Here is a 20383-nt window from a genome sequence, read left to right as displayed (position 1 = left end):
AGAAAACCAAAGTGGGGGGGGGGAAAGTACCCACTGAGATAAAATCAAGAATGCACAGTAAAAAAACAAAAAATGCACTAAAATGCATGTAATATGATCTGTGGTGATGATTTCCTCTTCCTTGATATTTTCTGTAGTAGAGAAATACTCTGACTGGAAGATGAAGTCTAGCATTTGGGGAAGGGAAAAATGCAGGAATGTTTGAAAGTCTATCTGCAGTCTAGACACTAACTCACTGTTCTGTGTATTATATACACTTTTCTCTATTGGCTCAGGGTAATTATCTTTAAAGTTGCCATCTGTACCTACTATGAGGCTCTTCAAGTGCCACCAACAAACATACATGTTTCAGTCAACACTGTCCTCTTTAGAAAACAGGCGAGGAAAGAATCCAACTACTCTATTCACTAGAATAAACATTCCAGCAGTTGGCTCTAATATGTTCCATGAAATCAGGAAAATTTAAGACCTCTGGCATAGAAATGTCATCCTTCATGTTGATTACACAATGAACAGATACTTCTAATCAGGCTACCAGAAAGATCCCCCTCTCCCAAAACATGCTCAGCATTAAAAATAGATGAACTGAAGTATTTACTCAGAAATGGGCTCTTCTAACAAACTGATTCATCTAGAGTTGCTGTCGCTGTATAAAGAAACCAAAACACTGTAACTCATTTTTTGAGTTTCTTTTTCAAGTAAAAGCTGATAAATGGTGTTAACTCAGTTTTACTTTTAAGATGTCAATGTATGGCAAAAACCACTACAATATTGTAAAATAATTAGCCCCCAACTAAAATAAATAAATTTATTAAAAAAAAAAAAATCAGAAGGTCTATAACCTGTGTGGCAAGGCTGTTGCTCTTATGAGAAGTTTCAAGGGCCACAAAGTAGAAATGAGGGCATTTTAAAGAATCATCTTGGTAAAAAATCCCTGCCACTTAGAGAATCTAATTATAAATGAACAAAGGCAATATCTGGAAGGTGCCAAATTTTAAAATAAGGCAGTAAGGTTTATGCTGAAGGAGGAAAATGATGCTCAAACATACAAAGGCTGCAGGGTTTGTAAACTCAATGCCTTTAGTGCTAAAAGGAAATGAGAGAAGGCATGGAGTATATTCCATTAAAAAACGGATAGCTGCCATTCAGTGTAAGCCAACTACACTTCCATGAAGGGGTGTGAGTCTGGTGTTGAAAATCTTCTGACTTTTCGATCAGATCAATATGCAGAAACTTTCAAGTATAAGTGCTAAACGTTTTTTAATACAAATTTTATGGAGGCTGCTATGGGTGCCAATGTTCCTGCAGTGAGCCACTGCCAACCCATGCCACCATGGGAGAGTCTCCAACACTAGCAGACATGGGGTATTTTTTTTTGGTGGGTTCCAGCATCCTCCTGTCGATGGTTGTTCAACAGCTAGTTGCGATATTTTGCTCTCAAAGGAGGAGATGGGTGCGCATGTCCTTCTAATCCGCCATCTTGAACCTACACTGACTTTTAAAACACCAGCTGTTTAATTGTGTTGTCAAGTAAACAGTTTTGACTCCCTTCAAAAAAAAAAAAAGTTATGGAATAAAAAAAATTCTAGTTAAGAAGGAGCGTCAAAAAAAAGCTATAACCCACAGGCAGGCAGACAGTTTGTGACCTGTGGACTAATCTTCCAAGCCCCAGTCTAGTTCTAATCTCATATCACTTGCTATAAATAACTTAAAATGCTTAACATTCCCTAGGAGAGTCAGCATTAGAAATACTAGCCACTACAGAAATAGACTTTGACCTAGAAATTGTGTTTGGAGTATTAATGGGAAAAGTGGGAAGAAAAGACATGGTGAGACTATACATACATTAGGAAGAAAATTATCATTATCTTCTGTTGGGCCTTACAAAGTTCAATGTTAGAATTCTTTTTATACCTAAAATGCTAGAATGGGCTGAGTTACAATGTAGTATGGAAAACTGGTCACTGGTTAAAGTATAATTTCTGGATCCTGTTCCTAGGTATTAAGCTCTTTGAAAAATACCATCATATCTCAAAAAAATTCAAGAAAAACAAATAGAGAAACTAACAATCACCGAGCATGCTGACAACCAGGATGAAATATAATTGCCCAATAAAGAAAAGTCTTCTTTGAAAATGATGTGCCATTAGTTACCAAGGGTTGTTTAATTAAATCCAAGTCAAGTTTAACTGGCCATAGTCAAGTATCACTTTAAAAATAAGTCAATTTGACCAATTCATTCTGAAAAAGAACAGTGCTCTTTTTCCTTTGTCACTTGTGATTCAGACAAAATAAATATATGATTTATCTGAGCAACATTTGTTTTAAAAAATACAACATATGTATCACTTTTACATAAAACTCTACCCAAACTGATATGTTCAGGTTTACATAAACATACACACATATATTTTTAAAATTCCAGAAATCCAGCACAAGCCCATAGGGGTGTGTGGCCATCATAGGCTAATCATTTAACTCTGGCAGTTGTAGGACTATTGTGAGGTGGGTGGGTCTCTGACCTACACTTAACAGCTATCAGCCTTTCACACCCTTCCTATGAGGAAATCTTTACCTTTTGTTCAAAATGTTTGAACAAAACTCACCACCGAACAAACAGAGGTATGTTAACAGGACACTTGGCACAAAAGGACCAAGAGAAAGTGGGTCTTACAGCCCCTTAGGCTGTCAGTCATCTAGACACAAGTGAGTCGGCATCCACGGTGCTCAGAAGGTAGAGTTCCGGTTGAACTGTCAATTCCAGGTGGTACTGAGGGCAAAAAAATGGAAAAGGGTTAGACTGATTTGCTAGTATTTAAAATTGGAATTTAAGTACCTATAATCAGCATATAAAAGTAGCTCTTATTTCAGTTCTGCTATATTGATTTTCTTTCAGAAAATAGATGGCTTACAGACACACAAATGGTTTATTGTATGTAAAATCATCTGTATGAGCTAAAATCAAGATTGAGGTAATACCAAATGCAAAATTTTCACTTTAACTATTCTTATGACACTACCTCAGGATGGGTGTTTCTGATCAGGATCTTAAGAGCAAATGTACTGCGAGCTTTTATACTTTAATACCAGGTGTGTTAGAAATAAAATTTCAGGGAATTCTCTGGCAGTCCAGTAGTTAGGACTCTGAACTTTCCCTGCTGAGGGTTAGAGTCCAATCCCTGGTTAGGGAACTAAGATCCCATAAGCTGTACAGCAAGGCCAAAAAAGAGAAAAGAAGTTCACTTTCAAATGGTCTAAATCCTGAGCCCTATTATCTGGGCCTTAATATCCTTTGGCACCTGAGCAGAGAAAAGCCTTTCATTAAAAATAATAATAAAATGGCATGTGCTAAGAGAAAAGGAGATGACCAATGGTCCCAAATGTTTATCAGATTGAATAAGAATTACTTTAGCTGCTTTTAAAACACATTGCCAGAACTTCCTTGTGGTCTAATGGTTAAAAACCTTGCCAGGCAAGAGATATAGGTTTGAGCCCTGGTCTGAGAAGTATGATTCCACATGCCTGGAGGCAACTAAGCAAGCTCTGGCTCTGGAGCCCACAAGCAGTAACTAGAGAGAAGTCTGTGCACAGCAATGAAAGATCCTGAGAGACGCAACCAAGACCCAGTGTGGACAAAAAATAAATCTGAAAACAAAGCAAAAAAATATATTGCCAGACTCACTCCTAGAGACCTAATCCCAATGGTTTATACTGGCATTTGTGAAGTTGTATCTTACTCTTTTTCTCTCCTCTGCTTTCACCATGGGACAATCACTGAGTCTCCTTTTAGCCCACTGGTATTACCTGGGGTTTTAGGAATGTTGTTGCCGCTAGGTACCAACAGCCTCTTTTTGGCCTTTCAGTTACTTCATCTGTATAGAGGCTAATTCTTTAGTTGCAAGAATTAAAATGAGATCATATGAGTGCTCAGGACACCAAATGCACACTGTAAAATCATAGAAAACATTTCTAGTATAGTATAGTGGAAAATGAGATACCAAGATGGCAGAGTAGAAGAATGTGTGCCCATCATCTCCTGCAAGAACACCCAAAACGCAACTAGCTGCTGAGCAACCTTCGACAGGAGGATGTTGGAACCCATGAAGAAAGATTCCCCGTGTCTAAGGACCAAGGAGTAGCCACAGCAAGATGGGTAGGAGGGGTGCAATCACGTTTAAGTCAAATCCCATACTGGCCAGGTGGGCAACCCACAAACTGGAGAGCAGTAATACCAAAGTGTTGTAGCCATGCATTCCGGGAAACAAACTCACTCAGGAGGACAATGCAGGTAGTGGAGTGCAGTTTATCACACCGGCGGGCCCAAGGCAGAGTTTTCTCTTAGTCAAGGACCCCGACCAGCATTTGTGAAAATCTTTTATACCTCACGTGTACGTGTCTGAACCCACCACCCCAAATTCCTTGAGACTTACATAAACAAAGGAAGGGTAAATACAATCACAATAATCCCATCATTCATGTGTTATAAGACTAGGTAAACAGTGGACATTTATCAGTAGGCCTGTAGTCATATCCTGATAAACATAATGAAATTTATGACTTTGTTCTGTTACAGAGATAATTAGCATATTATTTTAGGCAAAGGAGAGTCCAAGTACAAGGACGTTTTACCGGAGCGGGGGGCGGGGGAGGTCTGGTTTTCCATTGGTATGCCATTTCTATAGACACCGGGCACAGAGTTCAGAGTCCATTAGGAGGGTGACCGTGCGTGTAGCCTAATGTTCGCAGCCTGGCCTAAGATGGAGTCCAGCTCCGTCTGTTTCCTCCTTCAAAAGATCTCTCATTATTGTGAAGGTTCTAGGCCCAACATCAGACTTTCCAACCTGGGGGTCCAGCAAAGGAACTGGGAATCCCCAGGGAATGTGACTTTGAAGGGCAGCGGGATTTGATTACAGAACTTCCACAGGACTTGGGGAAGCAGAAACTCTTGGAGGGAGCACAAACAAAACCTTGTGTGGACCAGGACCCAGGGAAAGGAGCAGTGACCCCGCAAGAGACTAAGCTAGACCTGTGACTGAGCGTCTCCTGTGAGGCACTGATCAGCAGTAGCCTGCCACAGGGACAGGGGCACTGGCAGCAGCAGTCCTGGGAGGCACCTATTGGCGTAAGTCCTTTTAAAGTTCACCTTTTTGCCCTACAATAGAGCCTGTAGACTCCAGGACTAGGCCTCCTCAGGCCAAACAACTAACAGGGAGGGAGCACAGGCCCACCCATCAGCAGAAAATTGGATTCAAGATTTACTGAGCATGGCCTCGCCTACCAGAGCAATACCAAGTTTACCCCACAGCCAGTCCCTCCCATCAAGAAGCTTGCACAAGCCTCTTATCCTCATCCATCAGAGGGCAGAAAGAAGAAGCAAGAACTACAATCCCACAGCCTCCAGGACAAAAATCACAATCACAGAGCTAACCAAAATGAACATATGGATTACAGCCTCGTGCAACCCAATGAAACTATGAGCCATGTTGTGCAGGGGCACCCAACGCAGACGGGTTGTGGTGGAGAGTTCTGACAAAATGTGGTCTACTGGAAAAGGGAATGCAAACCACTTCACACTGGTCATAGCAAACACTCTCTTCCAAAAACACAAAACTCTATGCATGAACATCACCAGATGGTCAATACGGAAATCAAATTGATTATATTCTTTGTAGCCAAAGATGGAGAAGCTCTATACAGTCACCAAAAACAAGACCTGGAGCTGACTGTGGCTCAGATCAGGAGCTCCTTATTACAAAACTCAGATTTAAATTGAAGATAGTAGGAGAAACCACTGGACCATTCAGGTATGACCTAAATCAAATCCCTTATGATTAGACAGTGGAAGTGATGAATAGATGCAAGGGACTAGATCTGGTAGACAGAGTGCTTAAAGAATTATGGACAGAGGTTTGTAACACTCTTCAGGAGGTGGTGACCAAAACCATCCCAAAGAAAAAGAAATGCAAGAAGGCAAAGTGGTTGCTTTAGGAGGCCTTACCAATAGCTGAGAAAAGAAGAGAAGCGAAAGGCAAAGGAGAAAAGGAAAGACATTTCCAACTGAATGCAGAGTTCCAGAACAGCAAGGAGAGGTAAGAAAGCCTTCTTAAGTGAACAGTGTGAAGAAATAGAAGAAAACAATAGAATGGGAAAGACTAGAGATCTCTTCAAGAAAATTGAAGATACCAAGGGAACATTTCACACAAGGATGGGCACGATAAAGGACAGAAATGGTAAGGACCAAACAGAAGCAGAAGAGATTAAGAAGAGGTGACAAGAACACACAGAAGAACTATACAAAAGAGTTCTTAATGACCCAGATAACCACAATGGTGTGGTCACTCACCTAGAGCCATACATCCTGCAGTGTGAAGTCAAATAGCTCAGCTGGAATTCTGTCACCTCCGCTAGCTTTGCTGGTAGTGATGCTTCCTAAGACCCACTTAACTTCACACTGCAGGATGTCCAGCTCTAGGTGAGTGACAACATCTTCGTGTTTATCTGGATCATTAAGACCTTTTTTGTATAATTCTTCTGTGTATTCTTGCCACTTCTTAATATCTTCTGCTTCTATTTGATATTTACCATTTCTGTCATTTACTGTGCCCATATTTGGATGAAATTCCTTTGATATTTCTAAATAAATATCAATAGATTGATATTTATATCAAATATCAATAACTGATAGATTCTTGAACAGATCTCTAGTCTTACCCTTTCTGTGGTTTTCCTCTATTTCTTTGTATTGTTCACTGAACAAAGTCTTCTTGTCTCTCCTTACTCATCTCTGGAACTCTGCATTTAGTTGGGTGTACCTTTCCTTTTCTCCCTCGCTTTCAATTCTCTTCTTTCCTCAGCTATTTGTAAGGCCTCCTAAGATAATCACTTTGCCTTCTTGCATTTCTTTTTCTTTGGGATAGTTTTGGCCACTGCCTCCTGTACAATGTTACAAAGCTCTGTCCATAGTTCTTCAGGCACTCTGTCTACCAGATCTAGTCCTGTGAATCTATTTATCACCTCCACTGTCTAATCATAAGGGATTTGATTTAGGTCATACATGAATGGCCTAGTGTTTTTCTCTGAAAGTGAAAGTGTTAGTTGCTCAGTTCAGTTCAGTTCATTCACTCAGTCGTGTCCGACTCTTTGCAACCCCATGAATTGCAGCACGCCAGGCCTCTCTGTCCATCACCAACTCCCGGAGTATACCCAAGCCCATGTCCATTGAGTCAATGATGCCATCCAACCATCTCATCCTCTGTCGTCCCCTTCTCTTCCTGCCCCAAATCCTACCCAGCATTAGGGTCTTTTCCAATGAGTCAACTCTTTGCATGAGGTGGCCAAAGTATTGGAGTTTCAGCTTCAACATCAGTCCTTCCAATGAACACCCAGGATTGATCTCCTTTAGGATGGATTGATTGGATCTCCTTGCAATCCAAGGGACTCTCAAGAGTCTTCTCCAACATCACAGTTCAAAAGCATCAAATCCTGTCTAATTCTTTGCGTCCCCATGAACTGTAGCCTGCCAAGTTCCTCTGTCCATGGAATTCTCTAGGGAAGAATACTGGAGTGGGTAGCCATACCCTTCTCCAGGGGATCTTCTTGACCCAGGGATTGAAGCCAGGACTTCTGCATTGCAGGCAATTCTTTACCATCTGAGTCACCAGGGAAGCCCCAGTGGTTTTCTCTACTTTCTTCATTTAAGCCTGAATTTTGCAATAAGGAGCTCATGATCTGAGCCACAGTCAGCTCCAGGTCTTGTTTTTGCTGACTGTATAGAGCTTCTCCATCTTCTGCTGCAAAGAATATAACAATCTGATTTCAGTGTTGACCATCTGATTTTAGTAACCAAGAGCAATTGTCAGATACATTGACAATTCACTGCAGCCTTTTCTCAAGTGAGCTAAGGTGGTGGGGTGGGCATGTAGTAAACAAGGGCTGCTTTTTTAGTCCCATGATCTCCAGGTTGTATCATTTGATGACTTATTAGAGAGAACTCCTTCATTGGAGAACTTTGCTGTATTTCTCACTGAGAAATGGGGCTAAATGGTAGAGGAATTGGCTAAAACTTTCAAAGGCAGAGCTGTGCTGTGCTTAGTTGCTCAGTTGTATCTGATTCTTTGCAACCCCATGGACTATAGCCCACCAGGCTCCTCTGTCTATGGGGACTCTCCAGGCAAGAATACTGGGGTGACCATGACCTCCTCCAGGGGATCTTCCCAACCCAGGGATTGAACCCAGGTCTCCTGCATTGCAGGAGGATTCTTTACTGTCTGAGCCACCAGAAAATGAATAAGCTATCAGTTCTTACTTATTGCTGGGATAGGATCATACAGGACCCTGCCATTTTCCAAATCTACCTGAAAAAGCATTCAGATACTTTGGAAAATGTAGGATAGTCCAAACAAAATTAGCCTATCAATTGGCAGCTTTTAACCTAAAACATATTTTAACCCTAATCAGAGTATTAAGCGAAGTATCTTCGATATGGTGCTGTTCTTGGTGCTGCTAAACACCAAAGTTTGGTGTCTTAAAGTATATACTATGAAGTATATACTATATATTGTATAGAATGATTGGTAATGGTAACATGGGCTCTGGAATTTAGCTAATCAGATTCAAATGCCAACTACACAGTTGTTAGCGATGTGTTATTCTACTTTTAGCCCTTCAGTTGCCTTATTTTTGTCCTTTTGTTGTAAGAATTACAAGAGATCTTATGAGTGTTAAGGGCTTCCCCAGTGGTGCAGTGGTAAAGAATCCTCCTGTCAATACAGGAGGCCCAAAGACATGGGTTTGATCCCTGGGTCAGGAAAATACCCTGGAGTAGGAAATGGCAACACACTCCAGTATTCTTGCCTGGAAAATTGCATGGACAGAGGAGCCTGGCGGGCTATAGTCCATGGAGTCACAAGGAGTTAGACATGACTGAGTGACTGAGCATACAAACACACACACGAGTGCTTAGACCCCAACTAGCATAGTAATGTGTGGTCATTTTTAACATTCCAAAGCTAAGATGTCAAAAGAAGGTGACACATCTGGACTCACTGGTCCTGTCCAAGGAAGGAACAGAAAGCACTGCAGAGGGCAGAGCTAAAGCTAAATCACGATCTTCAAATTGTTATGCATCCTATTTTAGTTCTGAAATTAAATCCAAATAAGGAGTTCCCTATGGCTTAATGGTTACAATTCCAGACTGTCACTGCCATTAGTCTGGGTTCAATCCCTGGGCAGGGAGCTAAGATCACATAAACCACATGGCACAGCCAAAAAAAAGATTAAAAGAAAAAAAGAGCTAAATGAGAAAGGACAACGTGGAGAACAAAATTCTCATAACTTCTATGGTGTTACTTACAGTATTCAGTTCTTGTTAAGACAGACAGGGGAAGCTTGCAACACAGAAAGGGAAAATGAAGTTCTAGTGACACTTCTGGAAGAAATTAAGCGCTGACTTAGCTTTTCCTGCCCCGTGTTTGGTGACAATCCTAGTAGTTTACTGTTTCTGAGCTTTGTTCTTGTATTTACATCTGGTCTCCCAAAATGCTTTCATTTCTAAGCTAAACAATTTTGGCTTTTCTTTTCAAATACACATACTTTTTATTGGCAGCATATACAGAATATAAAAGCCTATGTCAATGGTGAAATAAGACTACAGACAGAAAAATGTTCAGCTTAGAGTGGAGAAAGGCAGAAGGACAATTATCTTTCAACTTTAAATATGGTAATGATATAATCTTTAGCAATGGCAAAACTAACTAAATTGGTGATACAGATTAGTGTTTGGTGTCAACAATTCATCAAGTCTTCTGGGAACTAAACCTATGTTGAGCCTTGAACAACATGAATTTGAACTCTGTGAGTCTCCTCATACAGGGATTTTTTTCAATGGTAAACATGACAGAAATACATGATCCCAGACAGGGTGAGTCTCAGAATGCGGAACCACAGATTTGGATGAACACTGGACATGGAAGGCCGAGTATAAACATGAAGAGCTGACTATAAATTACATGCAGATTTTTTATTCACGGAAGGTCGGCACCCCTAACCCCTGCATGTCCAGATATCAACTGTATTCCTCTACACCTTCTAAAGAGAAAATCGCTAACAGTATGAGTCTAATGTATCAATCCAGGTGGTAATTGATGTTTCAGTATTTCAAAGTTGGTGTGTGTGTGTGTGCTCACTCAGTCGTGTCCAACTCTTTGTGACCCTTTGGACTGTAGCCCAGCAGGCTCCTCTGTCCATGGGCTTTTCCCAGCAAGAATACTGAAGTAGGTTGCCTTGCCCTCCTCCAGGAGATCTTCTCGACCAGGGATTAAACCCGAGTCTTCTGCGTCTCCTATGTTGCAGGAGGATTTTTTACTGCTGGGCCACCAGGTGAAAGTAGCTCGGTTGTGTCTGATTCTTTGTGACCCTGCCAGGCTCCTCTGTTCATGGAATTCTCCAGGCAAGAATACTGGAGTGGGTTGCCAGTTCCTTCTCCAGGGGATCTTCCTGACCCAGAGATCGAACCTGGGTCTCCCTCATTGCAGGCAGATTCTTTACCACCTGAGCCACCAGGGAATTCCCACAAACTGAGTTTACATATTATTAAATGTCACTAAAAGTTCGTTGTAACCACTCCTAAAACCACTAGCAGGACCTCACAGGAACCAAAATACAGCTCTTCCCCATCCCTGTTAATTCCCAGTACACTGTAGCAGCACAGTTATTTCATGACATATTTATGGAGAACAAGGACCAACTTACATAAAGTACAATTGTATATCCTTAAACATTTCACACAGACAGTGCACATGCTGGCACTGGAAGATTCCTGTTCTAAACATGGTTTACTGTACCCAAAGTAGTGGCTGAATAGAAAGTACACTTTCCATGTGAGAGCATCTGATGGAATATAGTATGGGAGTGTTGTTAACACTGTAAAATACTACACACATAGTGATATAAACTGCCATTTAACTGGGAAGAAATTTTCACCATCACAAGTCATATATATAACTTATAAAAGAAAACTAGCAGCTTTTACCTGGGCTTCTAAATATTGGTGAATCTGAGACTAACTGGACCCACTCAAACTCCCAGCAAAGGTAAATGTTAGTGTACTGCCTTTACAAAGAATTTTGTCAACATGGCCCTCACCTACTGAGGCCAGACGAGAGCTTAAGAGGTCAGTCCCCGATAGCTCCAGAGTGCCCTGACCAGTCTAGGGAACGATGGGAGGGGAGAGGGAGGGATGTGAGGAGGAATGGTTGGGGAATTTGTCTCCCATGATTCTGTGCTATGTCACTGGAGGGGCTGAGGTAAAAGTATGGTCAGTAGAACACAGAAGTTTACCCTTAAAGCCATGTAAAAGACAGTCCATTCAGTCTGTGCTTTAGACTGTGTACAAAGTATTGGAAACAATGTCTTTAGGAGCTCAGGCGAACAGAGAACATCAATCAACAGGCACTCCAGAAGGAAGACACCAAAAATGAAAAGTCCTTCATTTGCATTCCCATTACTGTTCTCAACAAGTCAGTGGCTATAAAAGACCTGATTATTTATCTCCACCGGACAATGTGATTTGGTTTGAGATAATCACATGGTGTCAGGCTCCACATGTAAAAATGTCAGAAGTGGCTGAAGAGCAGCAGCTCCATGCTGAAGGGACCCATTTCCTCTGACTCCAGAGCTCCACCATCTGGTCTCAAAGTTTTTCCCTCTGAGGGAATGGCTGAAGAGAGGTAGCCCAGTGCAAACCTGCAGAGAGAACTTGGCAACCATAGTGACACCAAAGGTCTCACTGAGAAGAAGTGAGCTTTGCAACGCTTACATCCAGAGCTCCTGAGATTGCCTGGCAAGTCGTCTTGGGTATGCTTCAGAAAAACATGACGATTCTGGAAGAAGTTGTATTTTAGGAATAAAACAGATGGTTCCTCTTCTTTCAAGTTTTTTCTCCTCACCCCAAAGTCTCTTGAGAACATCAATTCATAAATGCTACATCTTTTTCTATCACTACCCTCCTAGAGAAGGAAGGGGAAGGTTTCCCAACTCTAAGTGCTCAAGAATACCATCAGGAGAGCTCTATACTAACATGAGAGTTATTAAAATCGGGACTCCCAAGAACATTTCAGTAAGCTCTCAATCTCTGAGGGAAATCATCAGAGTGATTTTCAGAAGAGATTAGTATTAGTCACCATGACCACAAGTGAGTTTTACCATCTGTCCATTTATCATTTTCATGCTTTCTCACCCCTCTTAACTTCCACTGAGAAATTTAAAGTGAAAATAAGTTAAAAAGATCCTGAACCTGATAGATGAAGATTATCTCATAATTAAATATAATATGAATCAAACTATTCTAGTTGAGATTTTATTTTTTTATAATAAAAATAATTCAAAGGATATGTATAAGGAAAGTATTTCTCGGTCTTTTATTTTTTTGCTGTATACTTTTTACTTTTTTCAAACTTTAAACTTTTGGTTTTGTATTGGAATATAGCTGATTAACAATGTTGTGGTGTTTCAGGTGAACAGTGAAGGGACTCAGCCATACATATACATGTGTCCATTCTCCCCCAAGTCTCCCTCCCCACCAGGCTGGCACATAACATTGAGTAGAGTTCCATGTGCTATACAATAGATCCTTGTTGGGTATCCATTTTGAATATAGCAGTGTGTACATGACCATCCTAAACTCCCTAACAATCCCTTCCCCCCAGCAACCATAAATTTGGTTTCTAAACCTGTAAGTCTCTTTCTGTTTTGTAAGCAATACATTTGTATTAGTTCTTTTTAGATTCCACTTATAAGGGATATCATACAATATTTCTCCTTCTCTGTCTGACTTACTTCACTCGGTATGACACCCTCCACGTCGATCCATGTTGCTGCAGATGGCATTATTTCATTCTTTTTAATGGCTTCTCAGCCTTTTAAATCCATTATCTTTATCTTTATATAAACAAAACTTGCATACCTATTTTGTAAATTGTATTATGAAAAATGTATTGTATTTTCCAAATATGTTTTTTTAACATGTAGTCAGTCTTGTTAAGAATCAGGCATAGAGGATTATCTCTCATAAAGATAAAACAAGTTGACCCTGGGACAGTGAAAGTGTTCAGCATCGTTTGAGAACAGCATGTCAAGTTGTCAGAGATCCTACCTAATCCAATTCCCACGTTAGAAGCTTAGGAAGAAAAATAATGCTATCTTTCAAAAAATATATGAAACAAAGTCTTTCCCAACAAACAGCTGAATCCTAAATGTAGCCTTTGGCTATGTTCACACAGTAAACCATAGAAACACTGGCTCTGATGGCTACCTGTGAATAGCGTTTACTTAGTATAGCCACTCGTGGTTTCTCTGGTCAGCAGGACTTTAGAGACGCTTACCGTGTGCCCACAGTCCAGGAAGGACATGCCCAGTGCAATGAAACATTGCCAACCCTGGAAGAGAAAATACAGTTGGTCATCATTCACTGACCCCTCTGGAGAGCCCTCTTACACCCCTCACTGCCCACACTGCACTGCTCAGATGCAAAACTCTTTGTTGTACTAATTTCAATACTCAGCTCCCTCTGTTCCTACTGGTTTGCGTTTGTTTCTTTTATCTGATGGGGAGAGGTCCCTGAAGACCACTTTTTTTTCAGTCCTACACCATTCTTCACAATATGGGTAATGACTGACTGGCTAAGAACAACTGTGATAGACTTCTGAACAAAAGAGTAGGATAGTAATTCATTCTAGAATCAGTCCTCAGCCTTAAAACTGGATCTTCAACAATTTCTATAGCCTCAGGCTGACTGAGAACAACTGAGCACCTTCATAACCAATTTGCATACAGGAAGGATCCCCTTAACTTCTACAGAAACTTCTTTTTGGCCATGCTGCCTAGCTTGTAGGATAGGATCTTGGTTCCCTGACTAGGGACTGAACCTAGGACTTTGAAGCAAAAGTCCAAAATCCTAACCACTAACCCACCAGGAGATGTCCTACAGCAAACTGTTAAAACAATTTCTGTCAAGGCCATACTCAGTTATTTGAGTTTCATAGATTGAGGGCAGGAGGAGAAGGGGGTGACAGAGGATGAGATGGTTGGATGGTATCTTCAACTCAATGGACATGAATTTGATCAAACTCCAGGAGATAGCAAAGGACAGGGAAGCCTGGCATGCTGCAGTCCATGGGGTTGCAAAGAATAGGACACAACTTAGCAACCGAACAATAACAGTTCAGTTCAGTTCAGTCGCTCAGTCGTGTCCAACTCTCTGCGACCCCATGAACTGCAGCACGCCAGGCCTCTCTGTCCATCACCAACTCCCGGAGTCTACCCAAACCCATGTTCATCGAGTCGGTGATGCCATCCAACCATCTCATCCTCTGTCGTCCCCTTTCACCTTTGAGGATTTGAAATAGCTCAACTGGAATTCCATCACCTCCACTAGCTTTGTTCGTAGTGATGCTTTCTAAGGCCCACTTGATTTCACATTCCAGGATGTCTGGCTCTAGGTGAGTGATCACACCATCGTGATTATCTGGGTCGTGAAGATCTTTTTTGTACAGTTCTTCTGTGTATTCTTGCCACCTCTTCTTAATATCTTCTGCTTCTGTTAGGTCCATACCATTTCTGTCCTTTATCGAGCCTATCTTTGCATGAAATGTTCCTTTGGTATCTCTAATTTTCTTGAAGAGGTCTCTAGTCTTTCCCAATCTGTTGTTTTCCTATATTTGTTTGCACTGATCGCTGAGGAAGGCTTTCTTATCTCTCCTTGCTATTCTTTGGAACTCTGCATTCAGATGGTAATACCTTTCCTTTTCTCCTTTGCTTTTCGCTTCTCTTCTCTTCCCAGCTATCTGTAAGGCCTCCTCAGACAGCCATTTTGCTTTTTTGCATTTCTTTTCCATGGGGATTTTCTTGATCCCTGTTTCCTGTACAATGTCACGAACCTCTGTCCATAGTTCATCAGGCACTCTGTCTATCAGGTCTAGTCCCTTAAATCTATTTGTCACTTCCACTGTATACTCATAAGGGATCTGATCTAGGTCATACCTGAATGGGCTAGTGGTTTTCCCTACTTTCTTCAATTTAAGTCTGAATTTGGCAATAAGCAGTTCGTGATCCGAGCCACAGTCTGCTCCCGGTTTTGTTTTTGCTGACTGTATAGAGCTTCTCCATCTTTGGCTGCAAAGAATATAATCAATCTGATTTCGGTGTTGACCATCTGGTGATGTCCACGTGTAGAGTCTTCTCTTGTGTTGTTGGAATAAGGTGTTTGCTATTACCAGTGCGTTCTCGTGGCAAAACTCTATTAGCCTTTGCCCTGCTTCATTCTGTACTCCAAGGCCAAATTTGCCTGTTACGCCAGGTGTTTCTTGACTTCCTACTTTTGCATTCCACTCCCCTATAATGAAAAGGACGTCTTTTTTGAGTGTTAGTTCTAGAAGGTCTTGTAGGTCTTCATAGAACCGTTCAACTTCAGCTTCTTCGGCGTTATTGGTCGGGGCATAGACTTGGATTACCGTGATATTGAATGGTTTGCTTTGGAAACGAACAGAGATCATTCTGTCGTTTTTGAGATTGCATCCAAGTTCTGCATTTCGGACTCTTTTGTTGACCATGATGGCTACTCCATTTCTTCTAAGGGATTCTTGCCCACAGTAGTAGATATAATGGTCATCTGAGTTAAATTCACCCATTCCAGTCCATCTTAGTTCGCTGATTCCTAGAATGTCAACGTTCACTCTTGCCATCTCCTGTTTGACCACTTCCAGTTTGCCTTGATTCATGGACCTAACATTCCAGGTTCCTATGCAATATTGCTCTTTACAGCATCAGACTTTGCTTCTATCACCAGTCACATCCACAGTTGGGTATCGTTTTTGCTTTGGCTCCATCCCATCATTCTTTCTGGATTTATTTCTCCACTGATCTCCATTAGCATATTGGGCACCTACTGACCTGGGGAGTTCATCTTTCAGTGTCCTATCCTTTTGCCTTTTCATACTGTTCATGGGGTTCTCAAGGCAAGAATACTGAAGTGGTTTGCCATGCCCTTCTCCAGTGGACCACAATCTGTCAGACCTCTCCACCATGACCCATCCGTCTTGGGTGGCCCCACACGGCATGGCTTAGTTTCATTGAGATAGACAAGGCTGTGGTCCGTGTGATCAGATTAGCTAGTTTTCTGAAGCGAGGCGGCTGCGACGGCTCGGCGCAGAAGCGTGGCCGAGAGTAGCTAGGCCGGGCCGGGGGCCGGGGGCCGGGGGCCGGGGGCGGCAACCGAGAGGGGCTAGGCCGGGCCGGGGGCCGGGGGCCGGGGGCGGCGGCCGACAAGGGCTAGGCCGGGCCGGGGGCCGGGGGCCGGGGGCCGGGAGCCGGGGGCGGCAACTGAGAGGGGCTAGGCCGGGCCGGGGGCCGGGGGCGGCGGCCGAGAGGGACTAGGCCGGGCCGGGGGCCGGGAGCTGGGGGCGGCGGCCGACAGGGCCTAGGCCGGGCCGGGGGCCGAGAGCCGGGGGCCGGGGGCGGCAGCCGAGAGGGGCTAGGCCAGGCCGGGGGCTGGGGCTGGCGGCGGCGGTGGCGGCGGCAAGAGGAATTACCCAAGGCCCAAGGTAAGAGAAACCCAAGTAAGACAGTAAAGACGGTAAGTGTTGCGAGAGGGCATCAGAGGGCAGACACACTAAAATTAAAACTACAGAACAATAACAACTGTCCCTATATTATAGGGTCAGCTTGATCTAAGTGAACCCATGGTTTACTGGGCAAGAAAAAAGAAGAGATATATCTAAGACATAATTTCTCAATATTCACTAAAATGTTTTCCCAATCAAGACATTGTCTATGGCAGACAATGACATGGGGACTAGGTATGTGTTATAAAGATGAGCAGGGCATTTCCACCCTACTGCCTTGCCATTCTTTGTAGTAGTCCCTAATCCTCAACTCTGTGTTTTGTTAGAGAAACCTGCATAGAACAGGGAGGTGGATGTGTTGTTGCTATAGCTATTTTTCATTGATATAAATAATATTACAGAAGAATTGGAAAATAGAGAAAAGAATATTTCCATAATCCCACCATCAAAGGCAACTACTATTACTATTTTTATATAATTTACTCTAGACTTCTGATAATTTTTTTATTATCTAGGTATACATAATTCTCCATTCTTTTTCTATGGAGCACTATGTTTTACAACCACCATTTTTAATAATTCAGTGAGAGAGTATCACTATTTACTTGTGTCATCATTGGACAGCTATTAAGTAGTAGAGCTGGGCAGGGCTGTGAACCGACATGTGCTGCCCTCTGAAGATTTGAAATCACAAGACACAGCTCCATTCTCCAACCCCATCTTGTACCACTCTCTACTTTTACATGGCTGCTCTTCTTCGAGTTCTTCAACACATACTACACTCTCTGGTTAGGAATTATTAGAATGAAAATCAGACAGAGTGACAGAAATAGAAAAATGACAGCTCTTAGGAATCAGGGAAAATTTATGGCTAAAAATATTCTTCAGTCACAGCTGATTTAACAATTTCATGTAAATTGTGTCAATAACCTGAAGATAGATTGGTAAGTGTTCTTTGGGATCCTTTTTCTTCTGAGTGTTAGCCCCACCTCAACCACCCCAGCCTCCTCCCAACTGGACTTACCAAGTAAAACACAAAGCTCAGATAAGCTACGCTGACCACTGCAGCCACCACGTACAATGCCACATGCCCTAGATCCTGCACATAAACCACGACAAAGTACATGTTGATGGAACAGACGACAAGGACCACAATACCGCCTATGATCCTCCAGCCTCTGTCAAAAGAATCAGCACAATTATTGGTGGAATAGTCAAACCTATTCACAAACAGAAAAGGACACTGTGTCTTTTGAGGTCACAAGACAGGAGTAAGTGGCATTTCAAAATAAACTGAAAAGCACTTCTTTTGTCCCAGATTATATTAAACGAGCAAAAATTACACAATGATAGGGAGAAAGAGAAAAAAACAATACTATCAAATAATCCATATCATATAAGTCCCAAAAAAATGCAACAAGCCCTACAACTGAAAAGGTCATGAGTCCCTAGAGATACAACAAGTCATTTCAAATACCCCATGTCCTTTAGACATGTATATAAAAGGTATTAGCTTATGCTTCTCTCATCAACATCATTTTACATGGATTTAAGATGCTTTAACCTTCAGTGGCTGAAGTTAAAGAGTTAAAGCACTAAAAGCTGAAAAACTTCCCCGAGAAATAAAAAATGTGCTTGCCCTCCTTTGTTACATTTACCATCTCTATTTTCTTTAATTTTTTAAAACTGAAGTACAGTTGATTTACAATGTTGTGTTCATTTATTTTTAATTTTTGGCCACACCCTGTGGCATGTAGGACCTTAGTTCCTTGACCTGGGATCAAAACCTCACCCCCTGCACAGGAAGGCAGAGTCTCAACCACTGGACCATCAGGGAAGTCCCCAGCAGTCTCTCTTTTTTCAGTCAGAGATTGAGGGGACAGCTCTAGCAGCCACCTCTTAAAGCACATAGTCCCCTATGACTTATTTCCTAACTGGCCTGTTTGATGAAGATATCCTTATCCCACACATCCTGGGGAACAAAAAGAAGTACACTCACAATCCATTGGCAAATTCGCTCATCACAGGCCGCAAGCTCGTAAACGTGAGGATGGGTATGAGAGCAAAGGGAAGCTGCAAAAGAAAAAACTAAGATTAGATAGGGATACAGGGGGTCCTTGTAACACCCCAGAGAGCAGCACTGTTAGCAAAAGGGAACCACAGACCCTGCCTCATCTATTCTGTGAGAAATTATTCCTGTCATCAAAACATGCTGGAGAGTTATGCGGAAATCTGTAGCATGAACCCAGCACCAATTATGATCACAGTGTCTTTACAAAATTTGTATCTGCCTTGTCTTCTTTATGGAGAGAAAGCCCACAGTGTCCTATACATTATTTAATGTTTGTTTGGATTAACGAACAATAATTGTATTCTATGTGTAATTACTGTTTATAATTCCCATTCAACAGGCTTAAAAATAAAGCCATTTCTAAAAGCCTTTTAGATGCCAGAGATTTCATATGCTTTCACCATAGACCAAGACTGTGCCTCTTTCTTCCTCTGAATTTTCCCCACAACCACACTAGGCTTGTTATCTAAAGGCAATACAGAATAAACGTACAGAATCCCTCCTGACTTAGTGGGATGTGAGTTTCCCCAGCTCCCTTCTCACTTGTAAGCTCTGAAGAACATTCAGGATGTCATTCATCCCTGTTAGATGCTCCACATCTTGGAAGACGGCAATAAGCAGAGCGGGGATGATGGCAATAGAGCGGGTCAGACTCACTCGGGCAAAGCGTGACCACTTTAGGTTCAGGAATCCCTGGAAGAAAACACAGAAACAGGATGAATGTCTGGAAGGAAATAGAAAAAGGGTTGGGAGGTTTGGGAAGACCATAGAGGCATGGGATTAAGAGCGAACAAAAGGGCAATGTCCTCTTCCTCTCGTCTATCCCAGTCACAACAGCACGTACCTCCATGACAAACTGGCCGGAATAAGTCCCTGTCATGGTGGAGCTCTGTCCTGCAGCCAGGATCCCCACCGCCCAGATGTAGAGAGCGGCAGGCCCGAAGTAACACCCCAGCACAACACCCTGGAGAGGCAAGGGAGAAAAATCACCTGAGACAACACCCCAAAGTACTCCTCTGTGTCACCTCTCCGTCTTCCTGGCCACACACCCACCTCTACCAAGCACTGTGCTGGCACTGTCCCAGAAGCTAGACTTGGGTCCTGACCTCGTACTAGAGGCTTTCAACCTGAATTCTGCTGGATGGGCCCCCCTTCCTCCTCAGTCTAGTCCCTTCTCTTCTCTAGGCTCCTAAAGCCTTTATCCTCAACTTATATGTTAACTATTAAAAAAAAAGTCTACAACACATTTCCCAAATTGTATTCCTTAACACAGTATTCTGGAAAATGGTAATAGGAATGAAGAGAAAGAACAAATGAATTTTGGAGATGCTACGTATTCTACTCTTGGAAGTTCATAATGTAACCAGCATAAAGGGACAGACAGGCCCCAATAAAGATGACTTTACAGGGACTACCCTGGTATTCCATTGGTTTAAGACCCTGTACTCCCAATGCAGGGGGTATGGGTTCAATTGCTGGTTAGAGAACTAGGACCCACATGCCACACAGCACAGCCTAAATAAATATAGTCTCCAGCCACTGGGGCTAGGTAGGGAACAAGTCTAAAAAATAAATCACTTTTTACTAAGAACACTTTCTCTAGTCACCCCAATTAATGCCTACAGCAGCACAAGTTTGGGAATTGCTGATTCAATTAATTCATCTTTTCAGCAGATCTTCTATTCCCTTCTGCGTA

The 20383-nt window shown here is 42.2% G+C and overlaps 1 protein-coding gene across 3 annotated transcripts in view; it reads right to left on the bottom strand.

Moving 5' to 3' along the window:
- Positions 1-2141: 2141 nt before the first annotated feature.
- Positions 2142-20383, bottom strand: part of LOC145546219 (natural resistance-associated macrophage protein 2-like) — a 56599-nt gene continuing 38357 nt past the window's right edge. For 2 of the 3 annotated variants that reach the window (XM_081592441.1, XM_081592442.1), the window contains 6 exons: positions 19532-19651; positions 19231-19380; positions 18616-18689; positions 17641-17794; positions 13380-13433; positions 9570-11879 (listed from right to left, as the gene is read on the bottom strand). In XM_081592441.1, coding sequence (XP_081448567.1) covers positions 11613-11879; positions 13380-13433; positions 17641-17794; positions 18616-18689; positions 19231-19380; positions 19532-19651 — 819 coding nt within the window. In that variant the 3' untranslated portion in view covers positions 9570-11612. Of the gene's footprint in view, positions 2771-9569; positions 11880-13379; positions 13434-17640; positions 17795-18615; positions 18690-19230; positions 19381-19531; positions 19652-20383 lie in introns of those variants that run through there. The other variant, XM_081592443.1, reaches the window with a different exon arrangement.

This window comes from Giraffa tippelskirchi, chromosome 4, assembly GCF_054371585.1.
Source record: "Giraffa tippelskirchi isolate mGirTip1 chromosome 4, T2T-mGirTip1v1.2.pri, whole genome shotgun sequence".
Lineage (NCBI taxonomy): Eukaryota > Metazoa > Chordata > Mammalia > Artiodactyla > Giraffidae > Giraffa > Giraffa tippelskirchi.
This window is presented reverse-complemented; position numbering and strand designations above follow the sequence as displayed.